The 26,547-nt window shown below is 32.3% G+C and overlaps 4 protein-coding genes across 6 annotated transcripts; 1 reads left to right on the top strand and 3 right to left on the bottom strand.

The window, feature by feature from the left end:
- Positions 1-145: 145 nt before the first annotated feature.
- LOC114187366 (regulatory protein NPR3) lies at positions 146-4,066 on the bottom strand. The gene is made up of 4 exons (XM_028075607.1): positions 2,444-4,066; positions 1,456-2,209; positions 1,097-1,300; positions 146-591 (listed from the first exon to the last, which is right to left on the bottom strand). Exons 1-4 carry the CDS (start codon positions 2,990-2,992, stop codon positions 326-328), a joined length of 1,773 nt encoding a protein of 590 aa, XP_027931408.1. The 5' UTR covers positions 2,993-4,066; the 3' UTR covers positions 146-325.
- A 3,796-nt stretch (positions 4,067-7,862) lies between these two features.
- LOC114187430 lies at positions 7,863-9,024 on the bottom strand. The gene is made up of 3 exons (XM_028075689.1): positions 8,741-9,024; positions 8,241-8,310; positions 7,863-8,106 (listed from the first exon to the last, which is right to left on the bottom strand). Exons 1-3 carry the CDS (start codon positions 8,861-8,863, stop codon positions 8,054-8,056), a joined length of 246 nt encoding a protein of 81 aa, XP_027931490.1. The 5' UTR covers positions 8,864-9,024; the 3' UTR covers positions 7,863-8,053.
- Positions 9,025-9,989: 965 nt separating this feature from the next.
- Positions 9,990-13,498, bottom strand: LOC114186533 (uncharacterized protein At4g37920). 2 transcript variants are annotated; one of them, XR_003605105.1, is made up of 7 exons: positions 13,235-13,498; positions 12,877-13,151; positions 12,016-12,184; positions 11,306-11,550; positions 10,871-11,058; positions 10,172-10,791; positions 9,990-10,080 (listed from the first exon to the last, which is right to left on the bottom strand). XR_003605105.1 is itself a non-coding variant. In XM_028074467.1 (6 exons), exons 1-6 carry the CDS (start codon positions 13,368-13,370, stop codon positions 10,632-10,634), a joined length of 1,173 nt encoding a protein of 390 aa, XP_027930268.1. In that variant the 5' UTR covers positions 13,371-13,498; the 3' UTR covers positions 10,102-10,631. The 2 variants fall into 2 exon arrangements, 1 of the variants encoding a protein (XP_027930268.1); XM_028074467.1 differs by lacking the exon at positions 9,990-10,080 and having other exon boundaries at positions 10,102-10,791.
- Positions 13,499-16,553: 3,055 nt separating this feature from the next.
- LOC114188124 (cysteine desulfurase 1, chloroplastic) lies at positions 16,554-23,997 on the top strand. 2 transcript variants are annotated; one of them, XM_028076662.1, is made up of 11 exons: positions 16,554-16,683; positions 16,977-17,221; positions 18,607-18,740; positions 18,894-19,053; positions 19,346-19,532; positions 20,483-20,628; positions 20,700-20,772; positions 21,191-21,254; positions 21,945-22,044; positions 23,280-23,438; positions 23,599-23,997. In XM_028076662.1, exons 2-11 carry the CDS (start codon positions 17,003-17,005, stop codon positions 23,767-23,769), a joined length of 1,413 nt encoding a protein of 470 aa, XP_027932463.1. In that variant the 5' UTR covers positions 16,554-16,683; positions 16,977-17,002; the 3' UTR covers positions 23,770-23,997. The 2 variants fall into 2 exon arrangements, with proteins under 2 accessions (XP_027932463.1, XP_027932464.1); XM_028076663.1 differs by lacking the exon at positions 16,554-16,683 and having other exon boundaries at positions 18,548-18,740.
- Positions 23,998-26,547: the final 2,550 nt, after the last annotated feature.

Below are 26,547 nucleotides of genomic sequence, written 5' to 3'. Positions count from 1 at the left end.
TTTTATAAAATTGAAGTACACTTCCAATTCACTTCCTAAGAAAAGATAAAAAGACTTACTTAGAAAAAGAGAAAACAGCAGTGAAAGAAATACAGAATAGCAGATAATCATAAAAAATTACAATAAATTTCAGCACCATAAAGCATATGAAATTATTTTCAAAATACATGGTGTTGATTACACAAGACAGTAAGACATCACCTTCTTTCACAATTTTACAGATGAGTTGGTGGGCACGATCACCTTTAGAATTTGTACTATATATATATATATATATATAATATATGTATGTCAAAATCAAAAACTGCTATGTATGGTTTTACTGTTACACTTTCCTAGCCTTGTAATGTACAACAGAATCTTTGAGGGAAGACGAAGAAGATGAAGATGAAATGCCAGAGCGGCTAAACTCGGCCTTGTCCTTGCTGAAGGCCTTGTGAACATCATCTTTAAGCTCCATGAACCGTGTTCTTTTGATTCTCTGCTCTTCTTGAGTACCCTTTTCAAGATAAAACAAGTCTGGTAGATCATCCTCCATGAACTTGTCCAACACTTCTGAGCAGTGTGGGAAGTATCGCCGCCCCATTTCCACTGTCACCACCACAACATACAACATAGATTCAGAGGTGTAGTCACAAATATCATGCAACTCGGTAGAAATTTACGAAACCAAACAAAAAGATAAGATTTCTGGAATCAAGTTAGAGTTAGAGTGTGCTTGTTTTTCTTATCAGCAAATGTTAGTTGTTAGTTTTTATTAGTCGGGGAGTTGAATCTAATACATCTCTCACCCTTCCTTCAAAACCTTCAAATATCTCTCAAATGTTAGTCAGAAGTTAAAATCACAACCTCTCTCATCTCGTTTTCAACTTTTATCACTAAGTCAACCTTATAGCTTCGGTGTGCTTGTTTAGTTCTGTAAAACCAGATTCTATATGCTCAGATTCAGGTGAAGGAATTTATTTGTTAAGAGCATCACTAGAACAAATTCTCCCTTGAGATTCATACCAAATGCTATATTGAAGAAGAAAACACTGCTTAATTACTACATACAACAAAGCAAATCAAAATCTAACTTTACAAAGACTGCAATTACCTGTCTTCATAAGGGCCTCCATTCTAGAAAGAAGTCTTTTATTTTGCACTATGGGAGTCTCATTGAGATCAACCTCCCTCAAGTTTCCATTTGAATTTTTTGAGTTTGATGCAGAGAGACCAGCAAACTCCGATGTTGTCTCAGCATGCGCAATGTCCATGGCAAGTTTGGCTTCTGAAGGGAAGAAAAGCCTTGCAAATGCCACTGCAGTAGACAGCAAACATTTACTTTTTCATGGTTTGAGCATAAAACAAGTCCCATAAACACAGTAAAACATTAGATTCTAAAGCACACATGAACTCCTTTAACAAATGATGACAATTCACAGAACACAAGCAACAAGTAATCTCATAACATACCTCTGTTCTCAAGGTATAGTAGTTTCATGTGGAGGTCATCAGCCATGGTATGGGAAGAGATACAAGCATCTCTGGCCAGTGGATTCCTCCGCATTTCTCTTTCGAGAACATCGATGCATATCCGATCGTTGTTTGTTTCTTTTCCCTGTTCTGTTTTCGCATGATAATCCTTTGGCCTCGTCAACCTTCGACAAATACTCACAGCACTCTGACCATCAAAAGTCAAATCTGATGCACAAGCCCCTTTTGTAAGCAGCGATACTATAATAGAAGCCTCTTTCCTCATAGCAGCAACATGAAGCACTGTGTATCCTCGAGAATTCCGAAGATTAACATTAGCCAGTGCCAAACCAAGAACCTCAGAAACAACCTTGGGGTCACAATAGGCTGCAGCGTAATGAAGAGCATAGGCTTCATCTAAAGTAACGTTTGACTCATTTAGAAGAAGTTTAACAAGCTCAACATCATCGGAGTCCAATGCCCTGTGTATTCTAGTGATTCGTTTCAGCGACAAAGCATCCAATTCAGATGCATCATTTTCGACATCTTGCTGAGGGTTGTGGCGCAGCAATTTCACTTTTCCTGAGAGTTCATGCGGAAGCTCTTTGTCGATTGAAATCTGGTCAAGGTCTGATCTTGCCACCCTATCAATACATTGAGTGACAAGTTGACTCGATTGACAATGGAATGCAACAGTGAGGATTGGAATCACATCTTCCACAAGAGCCTTTCCTATAAAGTTCAGTAGACGTCGCTGCAAAATTTAAGCTATTCATTACTACCTTCATCCTTAATATAAAAGTACTTATGTATAAATTAGATACTTCATTGACAAGAATCAGTAAAATGTCCTAGTAACAGACACAAATAAGTGTCAAACACGAATATGTGATCCAAATTAAAGTTTCGGTCCATCATCGTAGCTAATGATTTGTTTAAAATATTATACATTGAAGCATTCATTAACGTGATCAAACATAGAATATACCTGGAAAAGTGATACCAACTCTGGTATTTGAAAAATGGAAGAGGCATACATCAACTCCACAGCAAAGTTAATTGCAGGTCTACAAGCATCATGGGCACATACATTGTCAACACATGTAGACACCTCCATTGGAGAGGGCTTGAGTTTACCAGTATATACATATCCCAAGAATATGAGGAAGGCTTCATATCCAACCTTGCCATAAGGCAACAAATCACTCATGTTATACTTCAACTTCCCTTCTTTTTCTGATGACCCCTTCTCTTTCTTGAATAATTCATGGAAAAACTTGCTTCTAGAGGCCAGAATGCATCGATGAACACTAACTGGTATTCCTTCTACGATGATGTCAGCATCACTATAATCACAGTCAGATTCAATCAAAAGCTGCTCCAAGTGGGAGCTAAGCTTACTCAAACTGATAACCTCAAGGTTAGGTCCAGGGTCAGAGCCGTAAGAAGAGCAAATGTTGTGGCTAACTGAGCCATTTGATAAATGGGAAGATGAAGTGAAGCTCAAAGAAGATGAGGGTTCGGCTGAATACGCCATTTGTGAACAACTTGAGAACCTTAATGAGCCTGTAGCATAGCTTCCACTCTCAAAAAACCTCAATCCTCAAAAGTTCCTCAAAGATAAAGTCCCGAAACCGTTTAACTACCAACTGACGAATGGAATATATGTAACTCAACAAAACCCTGAATTCCCCAGCACAGACTTCCAAACAAAAACAACCTATAAAAAAGGAAAGTATATATGCCGTGTAAACGGAAAACACTCTGTATAAGTGTTAACTACAAAATCTAATGTCACAACTCACAAGACACATGACATCTGATCCAACCTCTCACAAGATTACTTAACATAAAAAACATCAGATAAAGAGAGTCACTCTATCTCAAGAAGTCCATACACAGATATGAAAACAAACAACACAAATATCTTATATCTCTGCAAAATTTCAGCACCGGGAAGGCGCAAAAGGATCTAAGAACCCCCTTGTTCAAACTTCCAAAGCCACCAAAACAGCATAGCCAAACCAGACCAAACCCAGAACTGATCCCAGACTGAATAACCGAAATCGGCAAATAACTTCAGTAAAACATCAAAAAAAGACAAACTTTGGTTTACACTCGGAGAGAGGGTCAAGGAACAGCACCACCCCACAACCCAATACCGGCATCAGATCAATCCAAATCAGAAAAAGGTTCGAACTTTGATGGCAAAACGAAGAGAGAGAAAGAGAGGGAATCAATCACCGTGCTGTAAGTCAAAGCATCAAATACGAGGAAGGTTCGAAAGGGAAACAAAGGAGGTGTTAAGGGTGTATGTTAGCAGAGGGAGAAAGAAAGATTCGGAGACGAAAGGGCAGCGATAATGTCACGCGGCTGTGAAGGTGAGGTACACAGCATCCCCGAAGTTTCGTCTTTCGTTGTCAAAAGAAAGAAGAGAGAGAAACAAACAGTGTTGTTGGCGTAGATGATTCAAAGCCTTCTCTCGCTTTGCGTTGTGTCCACAGAGAGATGAAGTGGTTTGAATGACGCCATAGGTGACGTCATCGTCCCCAGCTTGGGTTTGCTTGCGTTGAATCTGGCGTCACCACCACCCTTCTGCACACAACTTTATGCCTTCCCTAACCAATCTTGTGCACTTTAATTCCTTTCTTTTTCAACATTTTCTTACCATGATGAATGATTAAAACAAATAAACAAAATTTACAGAAAAAGTTAAAGACTTTATTAAAAAACACATACCAAATGTTACAAAGGGTATTGCAATAATGGTGTTTGGGCCTAAACCTAACGCTTGTTCTATTATGGCATGTGAAAATGAAGATTACTGAACTTTGCTTTCACATCTTTCCCACTTCCCATTTGGCTGTGCTAAGTCTTGTCTGTGGTGTGAATGATGGAAATAATACCTTCCGCCTTTGCCGACTCTACAACTGCACTGCATCTTTATTCTTCTTTTCTACCTTCTTTAGCTTTCTTCCATTTCTGTTTAGTATAAAGTTGGAGGTTGCATCAACCATTAATGGCTCTTTGCTCTCTCTTTTTTCTTATATTTAATTAAAGTTCAATCTCAAACCATCATATTTAATATAAAACCATTATCTGAAGAAAGAAAAAAAAAAGATTTTACGAAAGAAGTTGTCTGAATGGACTATAACATTTATATGTCTAAGCAAATGGAGATGCTAATTAACCTAACTGTTATGAAATGGCATGTGATGTGAAAATGGAAACAACTCATAGGTTGCTTTCACATCAAAACTTGTCATTTCCTTGTGGTGTGTTGAACCTTATTGATGCTATGGTCTGAACGTCATAACAAAACAATACCTTTTGTCGTTCTCCACTCTGCTGCACATCACCCTTATCCTTTCTCTACTACGCAATTTAGGTTTTATACTGTATTTGATCCGCGAAAATATTTTTAATTATTAGAGTTACCACTAATTTATAATATTGTTTCTTGAAAAATTTTTGGTTCGATACTTCATTGTAATATTGGATGTGTTACATTGAATAAATATTTAAAAACTCTTGATGTTTATGTGTGTAATGTGAATTATATTAAATTGTATAAAATAATTGGATATGATATGTGGGTCCATATTTGGTGACATGTTATCTCTATTATTGGTGTAAGGATGACAGTGTGGTTCCAATTAAATATTCAAACCACATGGTTCTGATTATTGATTGATATATTAAAGAAATGTTATTTTATGGAATATGAAACCATGTTTTTGGACTCGCGTGCAATTATTTACCATCTTGTAATGTTCTGATTATTTGTATTCATTGGCATATCTGATTTTGCATTTTGCAAACTTTGTTCTAGAGAAGGATTTGTGCCGTTAGATTCGATCTTATGACTATCTGAGAATTTTTTTTTAAATAATAAATGCGTCAAAATTTGAAAATAAAAATGGTTTGTTAGACTCTTGTCGGATTTGAAAAAAAAAACACGGCAATGAACACCAGAATTTTAAGTTATTAATTGAGTTTAATAATCATGAATTACTAATTTAAAATAATTCGAAGTCCTCGACCGATAGAAATACAGTTAATATGCTTTTAAAATAACTATTGTACTAAGAAAAACTACATATCATGAAAGTTAGCGAACTTAATACTTAATAGTTATGATTGGAAAACACTGAGTATTTTCCTATATTGTCTATATAACTTTTTTTTGTAAATAATTAATGCACTTTTTTCTATTTTGTTAGCCGTTCGATTAAAAAGAAATTAATTATTTCAATAAATATATTTTTTGAAAACGATATAAAATAGTTGTGATGGTTTCAATTATATTGCTATGTTTATCTAATTATCAGGTAACAAATGATTCTGGAGGATAAAAATATGAGTAACATTCATATCAATATCAAAATCCCTTTTAATTTCTTGATATAAAATTCATCATCATTTTTTTCCCATTTATAATACATAAAGATATAAAACAGTTAAAAATGAGGAAAGACAATGCATTATTGAAAATATAATCTATTCATTCTTAAGTAGTTACTTTGGAGTAATGCACAGAGACAAAACAAATATTGATTATTTTAAATATTAGAGAAAGCAATGATGCTAAGAGGAGAAAAGTTGAATATAAGATACTAAATGTTTTTGATAATATTATTCAAAGTTAAAATTAACATATTGAAAAGATTGATAGATACGTCCCAGTTCAACCCCATTTTACCCGTCCAATTCAAAGTCTAATTTCATGTCTAATCTCGCTAATAAATTGTCAAAGAAATTTAACAACAGTATTATAAACGACTTTCTGTGAAATTACACCAAAATGGTGTAGCGTAGTCTATTGTCAACTTTGCTTATTTTGTCATTTTACCAATACAAAAGAGCTATGATGATTCCCAATGACGTTTCTCTCACTCCACTTTATAAAAATTCCATTAAAGAAAAATTTATCTAAAGATATTTTTAAGAGAGAAAAAGAAAAAAAAAGGGAAATATATATCACATGTAATTTTTTTTTTTTCGTAAATTATTTATGTACAATTAAAAATGAAATTTTTGAATGGTATATAGAACAACTTGTACGAAATATTTTTTTTTCTATTTTATTTTGGAATAGGAGTTTATTTTAATTCCTGTAACAACCCAAACTTTGTAATGACGACTTCATTTGAATTGTGGAATGAGTTTTGAAATTCACTCACTTAACATAATTAGGTCTGAGTACATTACCTCAGTCAATGGTCAATTGCTAAGTGTGATTCTGTTTTTAAATATACTTAAAAAACATACAAATTATTTTTCACAAAAGCTGCCAAAAGCAAGGTGGTTCTCCCAGCTAAGTGTGGAATCAAGGGCTCCAATATGACATCGTTATACCCAACAGGCCCAATAAACACACTTCAATTTACGGGCCTTTTCTTTGTGGATGATGTTTAAATTAAGGCAACTAATGGGTCCAATACAGTTAAGCATATTTTATTCACACAAAAAATGTCAATAACTAAGTTTTAAATCTCAAAAAATTTATAATCAAATCAATGTTTGAGGAAGGGTAATAATGACCCCCTTACACATTTTAGGCAGTTTACCACAATCCATACATCCAGTTCAACAAAGATCCCCTTACACAAAACTATCATACATGACAAAGAACAATGATCTACGCATGAAAATATTGCAAAACCTGTGTTGGATAAAATATTATTTATAACAATTTATGCATGGAAATGCAGAGTAAGTATAAGAAGCATAAGACACATACAACCATTGAATAATAGCTAGGCAGACATTTAGAAGGCAAAAACACTGAATGTAGATTGATCTCTTCTCACATCTCAGCATCACATTGAGTTATCCATCATAAAACTATATTTACTCAGCTTTAAATTTTAAAAATAATCGACTTTTTAGAAGAGAAGATGCTAGCCTAACTCGAGACAGAGGGAGCATGGTAAAGCCACCGTTATAATAAATAACTTCGTTACAAAAATACTTACATTTATTTTGCTTCAACCAGATGAGTAAAAACCCAAATCACATCAATCACTTACCTTTATCCCTTCACATTTAAAAGTGACCATCATTTGGCATAATTAACATAAATAATGGATGAGAAATACTAGGGCCATATAATTCTCTTACCTTTACCTATCAATTTGCTGCTTGCTGTGGTGTTACTACACTGTATTTCCTCATCAAAGTGACTTCATTTTTTTTCTCTCCCCTTTAGTCCATTTCATTATAAAAAAAACATCGTATCTTAGATTATGGTATCCTTCCATGATGCACCACCAGCCATGTGCCAAACCATGTAGACTTCATTGAAATTGAAGTGTTCACACAGTTTACAAAAGCAAATAGATTTCGGTTTCTAACATTGTGCCACCAATTGAAGATCCATGGAGTTGGTAGAAATTGTGCAAAGGTAAAGTTTAAAGGACAACACCAAAATGTATATAAACTGGAAGTGTCTTGGTATATCAACATAATGTTTGTTTTGTACAAAACTCTAACAATATCATTGGAGTGAAAATCTAACACATTGCAGCTCTTAATAATTAAGTTTCCAATTGCAACTGCCTCATTGCACCCAACCAACAAGATTTCTAATTCATGACTACGAAGAAGAATCCAGACCTTTTAGCTTCGATTTGGCTGACTCAAGTTCTTCTACCGAACACAAATTTTGATAAAAAGAAAAAGAAAAATAATAATAACAATCAGAATTGTATAGCACTTCAGCGTTTTAATTTGTTTCAAGAATGTAGTGAGGAAGAACAGTGTGAAAGGGTGAGAATTCTTACTCTGTTCCATTGCTGTTGCTGTTTGGATGGTTGTGCGAAAAAATAAGTTCCCATTCTTCCTATACACAGCCTACATTTCATAGCAGGTAAAGGAAAAAAAAGAAAACAACGAAATAATTAGAGTAGTAAAAATATATAAATAATAGAATACGGTGCCTCTAGGGTTTTTATTTTTCTTTTTTATGCAGCAATTGCTGAACCTGCTGAAAATAATCTCACAATACTTCTAATAAAACATTTTCCGAAACGAAGAAAAGACTGGAGATTAAATTCTGAGTATACTACTAGTTTTTAATCTTCGGGTTAGCGCAATAACAGTAAGTAACAATCTAAATAAACGTATGGTTTATTGTGATTTCTACCTTGGGAGGGTTAAAGTAATGGTTACTCTAAGTGTTTGTATGTATAATAACTAAACCGCCAAAAAGAAAACCCTAACCCTATGTCTGAAGTTGAAATGGTTAGAAAAAGTTAGATCGAAGGAGAAAAAAAGAGGTTACTCTGGAAGAAGGTTGGTTGTTGAGCTCGGCTAAGGCGACTTCGTGGAGCCTCAGTTGCTTCGTCCGATCAGTAACACTTGGCGTGGAGGTTGAATTGCTTGAAGAAGGAGAAATCGATGCCATTTACAACAAATATTGAATATCTGACTGAATGTCACTGAAAAAATGATACGATAACTTTTTTCCTGTGCTTGGAAACGGAGCTCTGCGATTATTTACGGAACTAGAATTTACAATAGAGCGCGACTACATGGACTCTGGGCCAAGGCTAGCCTGTTACGAGTGGAGCAATTTCTTTTTGTACTTTTTTAACTTGTAATTTCATAATGTTTTGTATTTTAGAATATTAACTTATGACAGTGTATATTTAGGATGAAGAATTGTTGATATAAATATTTATGTTAAATATATATATATATATATGGTCCTTTAATTCTAAGTGAATTTAATCTTTTATCATAAATTTAATTTTTTAATCAAAAATTTTATTAAATTTATTTAATATTATTTTTTAACTAATATTGAAATAAAAAATTATCAAATAATATAAATAAATAGAAGGTCTTGTCAAATAAATTTCATAAAATTTAATTAAAATAATTACATATTTTTAAAATTTAAAGATTAAATTGAAGAAGAAAAATAATTTTAATTTTTACTTAAAATTATTAAAAAATATATATATAACCCTAAATATTTTTTTAGAAACTTTCATGTTGTTAGTTGTTTATATGTTTGGTATAGAATACCCATTATTAATAGAAAGTAGGTTTGAATTATCAAATAGTTTTATTAATGAGATTTTAACCGGCATCTATTTTTTCATAGTATCATTATTATTGTATAGTTTTTTTCATGTTTAATCTTATCTAAAGTTTAAAACCGTTCATGACATTTATAGTAAAAAGAAATTTGAAGAAAAAGGGCCATTAGTAATTGGAGTGATATTAATTGCTTTTATGTGCTACATTCTATATAACTAAAGCATAGCACAAATAAAACGATATTTTCAATTTAAATAAAATAGTTGTCTTTTACAATAAAATTACCAAAAAAGAAGTTATTTATATATACATAAGCAAAAAATATATATATATTTTCAGAGATCACCGCGAAAGGATCAGGAAGCCAATTCATGGAAAGAAAAATGCAAATAAAATTAGTGGCCCAATCTTAATAACGTTATCCAAAGATGATAAGAATTTCATACAAAAAATGTAGATTTTGAAAATTTCAAACTAGAACAGCTTTATCAAATCAAACATTTTTTTGTCCTTTTAAGAAAAAATCCGTTTCCAAAAACAAGAAACTGTCCTAATTGAGTGATCATTTGCCTAGACCTGGAAGACAGAACAGTAAAATTAAAATTAGAAAAATGAACTTTGAGTAACCAACAATATAATACAAAATACCTGAGGATTGCACACATACATTCTTCAACCTTATAAGTGGCTTCACTATGGACCTTGGCTTTTGGTAGAACAATCAACGTGTGCCAGGGCTCAAAAGTCCAAGTTCTGTATTCAAATACGGGTCTACTATGTTCCCTCTCCTACGTGTAAAGAACACATTTCCCTACTCACTTTTCAATTTCCTATAGTTATTGTGACCAAAACCATAGACAAACCTAACTTACATGCTGTCATTATGATTGTTGTATATTTTGTTTCCTGCTTTGCTCATCTATTTTTCACTAAAAAAAGTTGTTTATTCTATGGTTAAAAAGAATTCCGAATCCTGAAACACTACCCAGCAACTAGATATTTCCTTGCAGCAATGCCCGTGTTAGGGCTTGTAGTTGGTGGACATTGAGAATCTCATGGCTCAAGAATATAATTTTGGCTCCTCAGAGTAGGAAAACCACCTTAGCATGTTTCTTAAACTCTCCTATTCACATGAAGTTCCTTTCGATAACCATCTTGAGCACCTCCAATTTTTGGATGATCTCTGGACTCATCAGATCCCTTGCTTCCCTAATGAGGGTACCTTCTCTACTTAAATGATAAGCATCCACCACACCCTTTATCCAAGTGTGAAGCTTCTCTGGTGTCCTGAAAAAATATTGAGAAAAAATTTATTGTAAATGAATTCTGTTTCAAGTTATTTTATTCTCTGACATCTAATACATACGTGTACAAATTATCCACATCCTTTCCTTCAAGTTCTTCTCCAGGTGTAAATGCATCTTTCAGGGCAGACAGTTGCTCTTCCGGATCATCGATTTGAATAAGATACTTCACTATTCTAACCTCTTTCGGCACGAGTTTCTGAAGATTTCCCACAGCAGTCTTGTATAAATGATAGAGGATATCCTTTACCTACAAATAAATGTTTCATTTTACAAGCTAAAATAAGACAATATGAAATAGCAAGTATATAATGAAGAGAAAATTACAATATAGTTCTAGGTAATTACAATATAAATCTGAAATTGTTAGATTAGTAACAATCAAAATGGACCTATAATTCAGTCAACAAGACACTCATCCAAGTTCTCATTATCCATGTTCTTGAAATTAAAAAAGAAATAGTACATAAAGGAAATTAAGGTCGCCATCAAATTACCTCTTCTTTCATCATGTCCGATTCCTTCGCAGCTGACCAAGCTTTGGTGATCATCAATACCAATGTTGAGTCAAGTTCTTTTTTTTCAGCCAAATTGTCTATCTTCCTGCAGGCAGCATCAAGCGAAGGAGAACTGATAATATCTTGGAATTTCAACTCTGCAGCATTTACCTGTTCAAGGCTTTCAGTTGCAGCATCATAGGCTTGTACAGCAGCCAAGCATGCGTTCCCAATCTTTGCCAATTCTTGAAACACCAAAAAACACATTATAGATTAGTATTGTAAAATCAATTACAATGCAAGCTTGAACTGTCCCATGAAAGCAACACAATTCTAAACATATAGCATCTGCCACATGGTCTTGGCTAACAAACAGAATTCCTCCCAGCCTACGCAGAGAATATCCTCATTTCTCCAAATTACGACCTTATAATTATGCTTCAATTACAGAAGTACTTCTGCTTCTACAAATTCATTATTTGATGTTTCATGCAGGTCATAAATTTGATTGTGTCCTACCAGGAAAAAAAATATCAGTATTTGGTTATACTCATATAGAGAAAGAATCTGAACTAATCAAACCTGATATGGTTTGACAATTTACCATACACGAAAACCTGATGAAACATTCAGCCCAATTGGACACTATGTCCGAAAGGTTATCTCAAACATCAACTTAGATACTAAGAGCTTGCAAAATGAAGTCATACCATTTTGCTTTTCTTTGTTATCATAGTAGGATTCAGCCACTGTATGAAGGTGAATAAAGAACTCCTCAGTAAAATCTTTACGACGCTTGGAGACAATCTCACTAATTTCTGAGGGATCCTGTTTTACCACCTCAAGAAGGTCATTGTGTCTCTGCACATCCTCGTCAATCTGCACAAGAAAATTCCAACCTTAATCAATCCCTATTCTTGTTTTTTATCCTCCAATGAATGTAGATCATGGTAAGACTGCATATAAAATATATTGAGAAGCTAGGAGGCATGAATACAACACAGGAGGATACCTTATGGAAAATACAGAGGGCAAAATATTTTAAAAATTACAAGACAACACATTACATTAGAACATATGAAATCGGTATAAACTTAACATAAAATCAAATCTCAAAATCAAAAGAGGGAAACACAATCTTAAAATTATCAGATTTTTTATACAAAAACAAAAACCTAATCCTAAGCCTACCAAGTGAGGTAAATAACATTGTTCGCATGACGTCATTGCCTCATTGGACTCTGTTAAGAAAATTCTTAGGAATATTAGATATAGCATTTGTATTTAATAGATATAATAAAGCAATATAATTTCCTATCTGTAGACACCTCTTTGCATGAATATTTGAAGCGAGGTTCATAACTTTGTGGGAAACTGAACCCAACCCATACTATTATTTTGAGGTATTTAGACTTTCTTAGTAACCGATTATTTTATGGATAAAACGTGAGTACTGCTGCTTTTATTGTTCTCCAATCAAGATTGAAAGTTTCACATCGATAATCTGCATAATCCTTTTACGCATATGCAGATTATAGAGGAAATACTGTAATCTTGAAAACAAAAGAGACCTGTCTGAGCTTCCTTGCAAGGCGTAGCAACTTCTCCTTCATGGCGGGATCCTCTTCGGCATCGGCTCTTTCTTGACAGCGCGCAAAGAACTGAGGCTTGAGGTTGTTCCATTCTCTGCTGAAAGCCAACAACCTTCTCCAATCGGTTGGGGTGGGCTTGTCCACCATGAAAACCCCAATCAGCTTGTCACACACTCTATGCATTCGGCTCTCGTCCACCGCCTCACAGGAACCGGCGTCACTCACAGTCGCACGGGGTCGCAATCCTCTCATTCCTGAGCGTAAATCGCAAATGAAACGACACATTTTACAGCGTAGAAATTCACAGGTGCTGAAATTGTTGGTGCTTGGTACTTACTCTCGAATTCGCGTTGGGCGCGGATGATGAAACGGGGGAACGGAACGAAGGATTTGAGGTTTCGAACGGAATCTGCGTGGGTTGTGGAAAAGGAGAACCTTGGTGGAAGAATCGCGTTCGCAGTGCACAGCTCCATTTGCTTCGGTTTTGGAATTGAGAGTAAGAGTGAGAGAGAGAGTCAGAAGATATGGTTCTTCTGGTTCGCACTTGCCAGAGACAGAGACAAAGAGGGGTAGAAGCAGGGTTTACGCATGCTTCTAATTTGAAAAATGAAACCAAGTTATTGATAATTACATATTAAAAATAAAATGTGTAGAGAATTCAGACACCGACATAATTAAAAATTAAGAGACTAAAAAAACTAGTCTATAATTTATATTATATAATAAAAATGATATATGATAACAAAATTATGAATATTAAAATCGATAAATTTAAATTATGATAAAAATATACGATATAAAATTACAAATTTTATAAAATATAATTATGAAAATTAGATTCAAACTTTTTAATTCAAGTTACAAACATCATATTATTAAGATCTCAAAATTAGAACAAAGAAATTACAGAATGAAAATAAACTAGGTTAACAAAAATGGTGACATAGCACTCAAACATTGGCACGTGTTGAATATACACATCTTTGAGGATTAAATTGTTATTTTTAAATAAAAATTATGTTTACATATGTATGAGATTAAAATACTTATGTTTTCACTTTAAATGTATAACACTAAAGTTTAAAGATTAAAAACATTACTATTTTTTTTCTCAATTTATATTTTTTAATTTGCTTCAGCTTTGAATAACCATGACGAGACACGTAGGCAAAGAGAACTCATCGTGGTAGGTAAAATATTTGAGACATAGATTACGTAAATAAACAAACTGCTTGTGAAAATGTATATTAGATTCACATAAGTTTTTCATAAAATAAAATAAATATGGTTTGAATAGAAAATATGAGGAAAAGTATACATGATCAAAAATAGGGGTTGAATGAGATTATAATGAAATAAAAAAGCTCTAAACAAAATTTTCTATTTACAACTAAAATCACAGATACTAATTACACTGTATCAATTTTATATTAGTTGATATCCATTCAGTTGTATACAATGATTAAACTTTGATAATTTACTAAATTTTAAAATAATGTTTATAAATAACTTTTTACTTATTTTAATATCCAAATCTTATTTGACGTCATTCGTTATTTTTATCTAAACTGCATTGTGAAATAAATTTCGCTAGCAGCAGAAGAATGTAAGTAACACTTGCTAAACACCCTTCATATCCCGATACGATCACTAACATGTTTGAAAGCTTTATGAGACCGTTTTGATCTTTCTTTTTTTCTGGTTTTTCAGTTAATTGACGGTTTAAACTAACAGAAAAATGTGTCAAAATAATTTTGTAAATGTATAAATGACAAATGCAATATAAAGGATCACATTAAATGAGACAAAAAAAAAAACACACAAGGATTAAATATAAAAAAAATGATAAAAAATGGAAAATAAAATTTAGGCTAAAAGTATCGTGTGCAGGATATGGTTATTAAGTTATTATTGATATTAAATAAATTTAGAAGTTAAATATGATCTAGGTTCTTAAATTTAACTTTAGTGTCTATGTTTTTAAATGTCTGTGGATTTTATTATTGGTCAAATTAATTATACAATGTAAATATGTTTAATTATATTTTAAGTTCCGGATAAATTTTAAAATTTTTAATTGAATTTTTATTAAATTTTTATTAGGTGGATTGAGTATTAATAAATTTAGAATCTCTTTTTTTAGTAATATGGGTAACCTGAATATTATTTTGTTGTGTCATTTTATTTAATTGTTGCCAATCTTGTTATTTTATAAATTTTAATTTTTAAAATTTTATAAATATGATAATATTATAATATTACGACATGACAATATGATAATAAAACAATATAACGATCACAACATGATATAATGATAAGACGATATACAATATATGATATTATAACATAATAATATAAAGATATGTGATATAACGATATGACGATATAATGATATAATAATATGACGATATAACACGATAATTAGATGTATTATAACGTTATATTTCACTATAGCCAATTTGTCAAAGCAATATGATTAATTATATCCAAGGATAATAGTATATATCTAAAGGGACAAATTAGTAATATTGACTTTTAGAAAATATTAATTGACAAAGGTTATATACTGGGATTGTGGTCTTGAGTAGGCACGTCATATTTTTATTCTTTTATCTTTCTCCATCAAAAAAGGAGATCAAGAGAAAACTTATGATGCTATACATTTGGAAGACCAAATACCAATGGTCAACCTAGGTAGCTCTTGCTTATAGTTCTTTGGGTATATGATGATATAACGTTGTGACAATATGATTATATAATAATATAATTATATAACAATATGACCCAATGTGTATGATGATATAATGATATGACAATATTACGATATAACAATATAACGATATAACAATATGATGATATAATAATAAGACGATATAACGATATGACAATATAACAATATAACGATACAATGATATATAAATAAAATTATAAATTATAAAATTATAATTTATAAAATTTTGAAAATAATAATAATATAATTATATTTGGCGATAGCTAAAAGATGTGATATAACATTATAATAACCATATGAGTAACTTGAAAAAGACATCACTAAATTAATAAAAAATAATAATTAAAAAAAATAATTAAAAAATTTAAATTTATTAAATACTTAATCGATCATAAAAATTTATTGGAAATTCAATTAAAAATTCTTAAATTTATTATATATTTAAAACATAATTAAGTCATGTAAATATATACAAATATAATCAATTATATAATATCACATTATTGTATACATTCATTAGACTATTTTTTTTATAATAGTTTACAGATGTGAATTATATATTACTGTTATAAATATTACGAAAAACAGGAAAGTTTGTGTGTACTTTCACATTTTAAAAAAGTTTACAAAAAATATAGTTTAAGTTATTATTAAAATCGTCAAAAGCAAATTTTTAAAATATATTTTACTTTGTCTCTTTAGTCTGTTTAGGGATATGAAAAAATAAAAATTTAATGAAAGGGTTACATGAAATTTAATAACTGTTTATATATTATATATATGGAGAAAATATCACACTTACCTTATGATTTTCAAAAAAATTTATAGTCCACTAAACAAGAAATCCCATTCCATATTGTTTATATATATATATATATATATATATATATATATTTTATATTTATACATTTATTTATTTATCTATCTCTTTAGAATCTCTATCTCTCCAGACATAGTGGCAATTTTGTCAGGAACCGCAGCCATCCATAGTTTGAAGAGTACAACCTTGACCTTGCAAGGGCTTTCCTCCATCTGTAACAGGTTTACTGAGAGAGGTGCGTGTATAGTTAGTACCTTTTTTGATTTTTTGTTTGTTTGCAATTAATCCACGTTCTTGGGATTTTTCATTGTAGACTAAAACCTTGTGGATGATATGTAATTCTGTGTCTTTTTTATTTTCATAAATGGTTTGTACTTGACAAGTTTATGATTCGGGGATATCTATTCGTGAATTTTGGACTTCAGTTGAGTTACTTGTTTGATAATTGTGTTTATATAACATAGGTATATTTTTGTAACCTTCTCCTGTTGATGCAAAACATCTCAAATATAAATTACCATGTTGCAGATTTTGTTGTTGTTGTGAACTTGGCAATGGAAGTTTTGCTGCCAAAACTTCCTTCTTTCAAATTTCCAAGTCCCAGTCATTGCTGCTCGATCACTATGAGCTCATCAATTGTAAGATTTGGGTTGCGACGTGTATCGTCTCTCTCTGTTTTTGCATCAGCTGTCAACGAAGCAGTAGCTGAACCAGCTGTTGGCTCTCCATCTTTGGGGCACTCCACCCGCCCCCACTTTCCTATACTTCACCAGGTGTTTTTTTTATTGCATTTTATCCTCAAATTCGTTTTCCTTAGTGTAGCTGTGAAATGTTTTGGTTAATCCAGGTTTGAACTTTCAATTTGATTACTGTATTACAAATTTAATTCTTGAGGGATGGACAAGCTTAGACCCTCTTAAAAATAAGAAGAATATGTACTGCAGAGATTGAAATCTTGAGGACGAGTCTCAAACACTCATGGCATGTTTGGATTCTCATTTGAGATCCTCATTTTTGTGTGGAACCACAAAAGCAACAATGAGTTGCTTCAATTCGATGCCACAGAAGTCAAGGGTTTTTAGTTCATCTTCCCCTATTTTTGCTAATGTCTCAAGAAGTATTAGAGTGCAAGTCTAACAGTATCATCTATGCCTTGTTGTTTTCTGAGCAATATGTTGGCTTATTGGACAAAGTCTATTAGTTTTTCCCTAGTCAAAGTGAAGTCGAAATATCTAGTCTTGTCATAGTATTAAACTATGCCTCACTCGCAGTGAAATTGTTTGCCTTGTTTTCTCTGTGCAAACTAGCTCACAAATTTATTAATTGTATACTTGACATTTCCTATGTTGTTGTGACACATATTCTTAAAAAGTAGACTTTAAATTTAACTCGATTTCACAAAATCAATTTGTAAGAATAGTTTTCCAATGGCTTGCATGTTATAATTTGATCATATCTTTAGTATCTCCAACACAACCCTCATGCGAATTTGTTAATTGTATACTTGACATTTCCTATGTTGTTGAGTCACATATTCTTAAAAGTAGACTTTAAATTTAACTCAATCTCACAAAATTAGCTTGTAAGACAAGTTTTTCAATGACTTATATATTATAATTTGATCGTATCTTTAGTCAATTTAGGATCCCAAGACACCCCTCATGCTGATGATTTGACATCTTGAACATGAGATTGAATATTTGCAGCTGGTTCAAGTAGCTCAATAGCGGTTTACCCAATAGGCTTAATAAATTTTACTGGCATAGATCTTGATAGCATCTTATTGTGTGTTACTGTATATCAACTAGTGGAAGTTTGAACATTCAAGAGGTTAGATTTTGCTGTTAGGTGTTGCTTATACTTTTTGCTTCAGTTATATACGTTTTGCTTATAAGGATTGCCTATACTGATTTCCACCTCAACTTACTATGTGGAGCGACCTAGAAAAAAAAAACTTTCAGTTATGCTTTTTAGGCCTCACAGTTCTACGTCCTCTTCTAAACTAATGTAAACATGTATAAGCAGCACCTAAAAACAAAACCTAACCTCATGAACATTAAAACATCCACTTATATACTATAATTTAGCTGTTTTTCCAGATGATGTGAGATCTCCAACACATACTATGAAAATTATGATACCTTACCTCACTCAACAGGAAGTAAATGGCTCAAAACTTGTTTACTTAGACAATGCAGCAACTTCTCAGAAGCCCACTGTTGTATTGAAGGCATTGCAAAACTATTATGAAGGTTACAATTCAAATGTGCATCGGGGCATACATTTCTTGAGGTACTTATTGTATAATATTTGCTACACATGAGCAATTTGAGGACACTTTATTTTAATTTCTTGCTTTACCGGGAGGTAAACAGACATACAATTTATTTGCGGTATGACTCAAATAACCTATTGCTTTATTGTATATAATTTTTATCGATGTAGTGCAAAGGCCACAGACGAGTATGAATCAGCCAGAAGGAAAGTTGCATCTTTTATAAATGCTTCTGATTCTAGAGAGATTGTGTTCACAAAAAATGCTTCTGAAGCTATCAATCTTGTTGCTTATTCTTGGGGGTTGGCAAATTTAAAACCAGAAGATGAGGTATTTCATTATAGATTTATATTTTTAAAATTCACTTATTTGTTCTACTAATTCTAAAATTATTTTATGCATTCTCTTAAAACTTGGAGAATATTAAGGTTTAATTGAATTTATCAAAAATAAATTTTTTGAAGTAGAAATTTTAATTGCAGGGTGAGACATTTGGGCTTCTTTTTTTAATCATTTAACCCTGTTGTTCTGTATTTAGCATAAGCATAATGATTTTTGTTCATGCCTCCATTGTGTCCAACTTGTGCACTTGTAAAATCTTTAGTTTTATATACTATTACAGATCATACTTACAGTTGCTGAGCATCACAGTGCGATTGTTCCTTGGCAAATAGTAGCTGAAAAAGTAGGGGCTGTTTTGAAATTTGTGGATTTAAACCAAGATGGAATTCCAGATATAAGCAAATTGAAAGATATGTTCTCACGGAAGACCAAAATAGTAGTCGCTCATCATGTTTCAAATGTGCTTGGTATGTTTCTAACCATGATGGTTCACGTTGATAATTCCAATTTACTTAATGATACCTTGATTTATGCTGTTGAAGATCAGGTGCCTCCAGGATTAACTTTGTAGTTTTTCAACATTGATGCTCATTGGTTCATTAGCTGATTTCTAAAGTCACTCACTGTTTCACAAAAAGGTCACTAGGTTTCAAAGGCATATATACTGGAACAATGAAAATTTGACTGCCTTGAATTTATACTGATCTCTGAGCTTAATTGAATTAATCTGGATCAAGGGGAACAAAATGAGGGGGTTTTAAAATATATGAAAGAAATAAAAATTTTCCAAGTAATTGGAGGATCCTAGACCCTCCTGATACAAACTGACCAATCTAATGCCACTCCCTGTACCTACCACTCCTATTTAAATTCCGTCCTCCAAACTAGCAAACTCCAATTATTTATTCTGTTAGAATTCACAGGATTTTGATTCCCTTTTGTACACCCCTTCCTTCTGATATAAACATTCATAGTTGGAGGTTTGTTATTGATTCTGGTTTCAAATTGATGTGGTGGAGAGCTTATGCCTGAAGGTGAGGTTTCGTATTTCACATACATCTTACCTGAAACTTGTGTTCCTGCATAAGTCCCATCAGGTTGGGAAGAACAGTCCATCCCATTCTCACAGTGTGGACAAACTGGGTACTGATATTTATAGTTTTGAAAGCTAGATCAGACCTTATTGTACATCAAGAAAATCAGTGTCCCATGTCCAGTTCAAATAAACCACATGAATATTACTGAGACCTTTTTGTGACAACAAAACATTAGAACTTAGTGCATATATGAATTATCACAACAGTCCCCCAATTCACCACCCTTTGCCCTTTCAACCTGTATTTTTTTCGTATTTACAATAGAGTGTGTAGCTGAAATGAGTGAGATTTCATACATTTTGTACTCTGCTTTTATGTAGCTTCTGTCCTTCCTATTAGAGATATTGCACAATGGGCACATGATGTTGGAGCAAAAGTTCTTGTAGATGCTTGTCAGAGTGTTCCACACATGGTGGTTGATGTCCAGAGCCTTAATGTTGATTTTCTTGTTGCTTCTTCTCACAAGGTAGGATTGCTTACATGTTTTTGCACTGTAACTATACGAAATAGTAATAAGTTATCAAACATATGTTTCAGATGTGTGGGCCTACGGGAATTGGATTCTTATATGGTAAAATAGACCTCTTGTCTTCCATGCCTCCATTTTTAGGTGAGTTATTAGATGTGGTTTACTTATATCTTCCCATCAAATAGAAACAACCTACTAAAATGCAATAAAATAAAATAGGGTTGTTTGGTCTGAAAAAGCATTTTCTTTTTCATTTTTAATTATGAAAATGTCACATTGTTTTCGTATGCTTGTCTTTTTCAAATATTTGTATAAGAAACAATGAGAATTTTTTTGTTTGTTTCTTGTTTTCGTTTTTTCCTATTCAATCCTTTAAAAATAGAAAGGAAGTAAAACAATATTTTTATTGTAATTAAAAGTGAAAGAAGAAAATAAAAATAGAAAACCTTTTCTCAAACTAAACAGCCCTTAAAAGTTCCTGTTTTCTTTGGCTCCATGTTAATGAGATTAACTTTTGAAGTCATGTATTGCTGTTAATCTCTACCTTTAATTGGATTAGGTGGTGGTGAAATGATTTCTGATGTATATCTTGATCATTCAACTTATGCCGAACCTCCTTCCAGGTATGTGTACGTGTTTTTGGTTTGATCAAGGCTCGGCTTTTCTTAGTAGACAATGTACATCGGCTTGGGTAGGGATCTTAAGTTTGATTCCCAATATACTAAGAAATTATATGAGCATTAATGGTTGCACTACCTTTTATCATGTTTTTCTTATATTCTTTAAAAATAACTCGCCATTACAGTCCATCACTACCAGCTTTATTCCTAGGCTATTCTATCGACTGGCAAGTTCACTTGAAATGATTATATATCTTAAATTTTCTATGTATGCTTGGAGTGTCATGCAATACATTAGTAAAGGCAAGAGATGATATGTGTGGGATTAAAATTTGAAAATTGGAAACGGGTACAAGGGTGATATTCTCCTCTGTGCTTTCTGAGTCTATTCTTCATCTCAATCGCTTAGTTATTTTTTTTCACCTCCTCATTTAAATTTTTCTGCACTTGATGCTAGACTATTATCATTTGGTTTTGATTATTGATGTTTTGAAATTCATAAAATTCTGTGGACCTGGAAAATGATTGCATCAACCATTTAAGTGATTGTTATTAATAATAGTCAGGGGATGGAAACGGTTTTTGCTACATCGCCCCTAGCTGTTTTTCTCCTCCCTCCTATGATAGTTTCTCTATTGTTGCATACCAACAGTTTCATGTATCTTATTATTTGAGGCATTTTGAATGTCCTAGATTTGAGGCTGGAACACCAGCTATTGGGGAAGCAATTGGTTTAGGAGCAGCAATTGATTACTTATCTGGGATTGGTATGCAAACTATACATGATTATGAGGTGAGTTGAGATTCAATCTTATAACAAACACTATTATTATTCAATGATGCATAACTTCTGGAGTTTACTTTTTACGTACTCTCAGCGTAAAACTCTTTGACACCATATCCAATCTTGTGTTTATGCTTGACACCTCATTTAATGAGTTTGTGATATGGCACCAGAAGCATACCTCCTGTTGTTTACATCAAAGCTTAATCTCTTGTACTACTGATATGGATGACAAATCCAGAAATGCACTTTGTTAGAAAAAAATAAACACTACAGAAAGGATCTGCTTCTCCCTTCCACTCCTTTATCATGGCAGAAAGCTTTTATCTTATTTAGAAGAACTAGAGCTAAACCCCGATAACTACAATGAAACCATTGCAAAGTTTTAAGGGTCTGCCTCTCCCAATGCCCAAAAATACGAGTTGTCTCAGTAATGACCTGTCTCTCCTTCCCCTATCTAACCTATCTAACGTTTATATGCAAACATGCCTTATTCAAACTATCTAGCCTACCAACTGATTCAATGCTGTATTATGTAACTAACTAATGGGTACCTAACCTAAACTTCTAATGGGATTTATCTAACAATTCTGCCTCCCCTAAACATTAACCTGTAGCAGCAGCAAACAAAGTTCTATGGGGGTAGGCATGATGCTCAAGCCAAATTCTCATCACTGCAACAACACCAAAATATCATCAAACCTTCTGCAAAATACAAAGTATAAATAATGTCTGTGCAACTGGACTGAGAATAACGAAATAGTATGCTAATGCTAAAATCATTACTTGATCTAGGTTTTCATTTCTTGTCATCCTAGTTTTTACTTCTTCAAATGCCTGTTTTCTTCATTATTGGAATTTTCATTATTTGATGCCTCACTCTTATTAGCATCATATTCAGAGTAATGCTGCCTTTGTCCTGCTATCCTTTAATATCATCAGAACAATCAAAATCACAAACTAAATTAATGATTTTCAACCTGGTATATCACTGAAATATTGTAATATGGTTGGGATCACCTATTACACAGCTAGCCTAACTTATTTCACCTGGAGCTAAACTTCCTTCAGTTTGTTGCATGATTGCAACCAGTGATGCTGATAGAAACTACTGGCAGTGCAAACATGTGACTTATAGGTCAACATTATTGTTTTCTTATCTATAAAATTTGTAATGGTTTTCTGTAGTAAGATAAATTATATTTGTATTCTGTGAACAATGACTAAGCATCAAATTTTCATAGGTGGAGCTTGGTAGTTATCTGTACGAAAGGCTTCTTTCAGTCCCAAATATTCGCATCTATGGGCCAGCACCTTCAGAAAATGTTCAACGAGCAGCTCTTTGTTCTTTCAATGTTGAGAATTTGCATCCCACTGATCTTGCAACATTTCTGGACCAACAGGTAAGAGCATAAATGACTATCCCCACATATGATTGATTATCTTGGTCTTGAGAAAGTTTATTCTATATAAACTAATTGTCATAAATCCTGAATTTGTGGAAGAAATTTACTAGCTGTTGAAGTTGTTAGGTAATTAATTAATAGTGTATTATCATTTCAGCATGGAGTGGCTATCAGATCAGGTCACCATTGTGCCCAACCCCTCCATCGCTTCTTAGGAGTCAGCTCAAGTGCACGCGCTAGTCTCTACTTCTACAACACAAAGGAAGATGTGGACTATTTTATCCATGCCCTCAACGACACGGTCAACTTTTTCAACTCATTCAAGTAACCAGAATGTATTTTAATGTATATTAAATTTTGTTTATACGCCAATGAGAGGGTTGTCTTAGTTGGTAGGAAAGCTGCGTCAATGAAATGTTCTTGAATTTCATTCCTTCTATTGATGTCAATGGTAGGAACTAGGCATCCATTAATTGCAGTATTGAAACCTATCTACAGCTGAACTTTTATGCATAAAGAGAATGCCCATAAGCATTTTAATTTTTTCCCCTCTTCATGTTGGAAGTTGAATGTTTTATCCATTTTTACTTTTTGATGGAATAATATTATGTCTAGTGTGCTCATTTGTTTCAAATTTAAAAAAAATTGTGGAATTAATTTTAAACCATAGTTTGGAAGGGTCCATGTTTCAATGTGTGAATAATAGAAGGAAATATCAAAGACTTGTAACACGGAGACAATTCATGACATTCTGATAATAATTCTAAATAACAGACAAACTTTGATCTGCAGAATGTGAAGAACTTCTTGATTGTGCTTGTAAAAATGACACCTCTTGATTCCAAGGCCATAAATTTCTTGGTCATTTAAGTGTGAAAAAGGGTATTGCTCTATTGATACTATATGGTGGTGGTGTTCCCTGGCTCAAACATAATTTCTGCTTCCTATTATACTCAAATTTAGAATGAAATTTGAGGTTGATGGTTGCTGTACAGATTTGTTATTTGTGGTAGCAAAAGATGTGGTGTCCATTTCTACTTGATGTTGGAATTCAAGTTAGAATAGTAGTCACAAATGTATTATTTGAAGGCGAGATTACCAGCAACTAAGAAGAGTTTTCTGCTTTCATGAGCCAATGCTGAACTGAGATGTTTGGTGTCCACAATCTGCTTAAACTTGAATTTTGTGGTATAATGAAGTGATACATGTTGCGCTGTATCCTAATAGCTATGTATCCTAATAGCTATGAAATATGGTAAAGCATAATAAATAACAAGTAAAAAACACTATAGAAATCATAATAAATAGGGTTGTAACTTGCATAATTAGATTCATGACTAATTAAGTAAATATGAAAATCAATTTCTGAAAACTTTGATGCGATTAAGTGTTAGTATTGATTGTGATTCTTCAGTCATTACGTTGCATAATTCCTTTTATTTATTGTTAAAGAAAAGGAAAATGGAGTCAGGCTTGATGTAATTAGAGCAAGCAATACAAGAAAGGATAACAATGGGACGAGTGTGTGTTTTTAGGATCACATTTTCATTTTTTTCATTTGACCCGTTTCTTTACTATATATTAATTAAATATATTTTTACTACAGTTAAAAATTTCATATCAATTAGGAATTCGGCTATATTAATCATATAAGTGGCGTATAATTCTTATCTGATTTAATGAAATTGAATTAAGTTCTTAATAAGAAAATAACTATGGTGATGTAATTCTGAAATCTACATCTTTAAAATGTAATAATTAACTTTAGCTATTGATGTCTCAACAATCAAAAAACTTGAGATTAGAATATTAATCATTCAAAAAATATATATATGGATGGATGGATGGGTCTTGGAGGAAGCTGTAGTGAAAAATGTAACAGTTGTAAAGGCTATATTCTCTAAATTTCAAATGGTTTTAGAATAAAATCACAGTGAAGGTCTAACAAGGAATTTATGAGAATACTCATTTTGAACATGCAATTATGACTGATGTTAAATAATATAATAAATATATTATAGGAAGAATTTTGTTATTTTATTTTATTTATATATTATATACATAATAAAGTGTCACAGGATATAAAATATAAAATTTTATTTTTTAAAATTTAAATAATAAGTAAATTGAAAACTGAAATATATGTTAAAAATTAATTTAAATGAAAAAAAAATATTAAGTAAATACTTTTGAAACTTTCTTAAAAGTAGGGGTGATCATGGATTGGATTTTTAGTGATCCAATCCACATCCATTTTGGATCCAAATGATTTTCGATCAAAATCTATTTTTTTTTAAAAATTAGATTTTTTAAAAATCCAGATCCAAAAATTTGGATCAAGTTTAAATCTAGATCCAAATATTTGGATCAAGTTCAAAATCCAAAATCCATTTTTCATAAAATAAATTCAAATTAAATTTGTTAAAACTTGTGTCCATAGGGTTGACACCATAGAATTTGGCAGATTTTTTGTCAAGGATAGGGATGTCAAAAAAATCCGTACCCGCGGGTATCTGCGGATAAAACCCGCAACGGATAGGAAATAGATATTAAAAATGGATACCCGCTACCCGTGGGTATGGGTATTTTTGCTACCTGCATGTTAACGGGGCGGATACGAATATTATGATATCCGTACCCGTGGATACCCGTACTCGCTAAACTTTAATTCAGAAAAATTATTACCCCACAAATGAGTCAAAACATGATGAGTCTTCATTATATTAGGAAAAACTTTAATTCAGAAAATTTATATATATATATATATATATATATATATATATATATATTAGTAAAAACATTATGAGTCTTCATTCAATAATGGTGGTCAGATTCTTACCCCACAAATGAGTAAATTACTTCCATATACTGTGGAGGCAATTGATGTGTCTCTAAGACTGGTTATGGACCAATATGGAAGGTAATGAAATTAACATTTTTACTTAGATATTTTAATTAAGTGATTGTTAGAAATTTTTACTGAATTCCTTATGTTTTAAGGCTCTTCTAGATTAAAATTGGACAACATGAAACTTTATATAATGTTGCAAGAGGTGGATATTGATGAAGTTAGTAATTTCTTTAATATTTTATTCAAAAATAAACT

The sequence above is a fragment of the Vigna unguiculata genome, chromosome 6 (genome assembly GCF_004118075.2).
Source record: "Vigna unguiculata cultivar IT97K-499-35 chromosome 6, ASM411807v1, whole genome shotgun sequence".
NCBI lineage: Eukaryota > Viridiplantae > Streptophyta > Magnoliopsida > Fabales > Fabaceae > Vigna > Vigna unguiculata.
The sequence above is the reverse complement of the archived record's forward strand: the minus strand, read 5'-3'. Positions and strand labels throughout refer to the sequence as shown.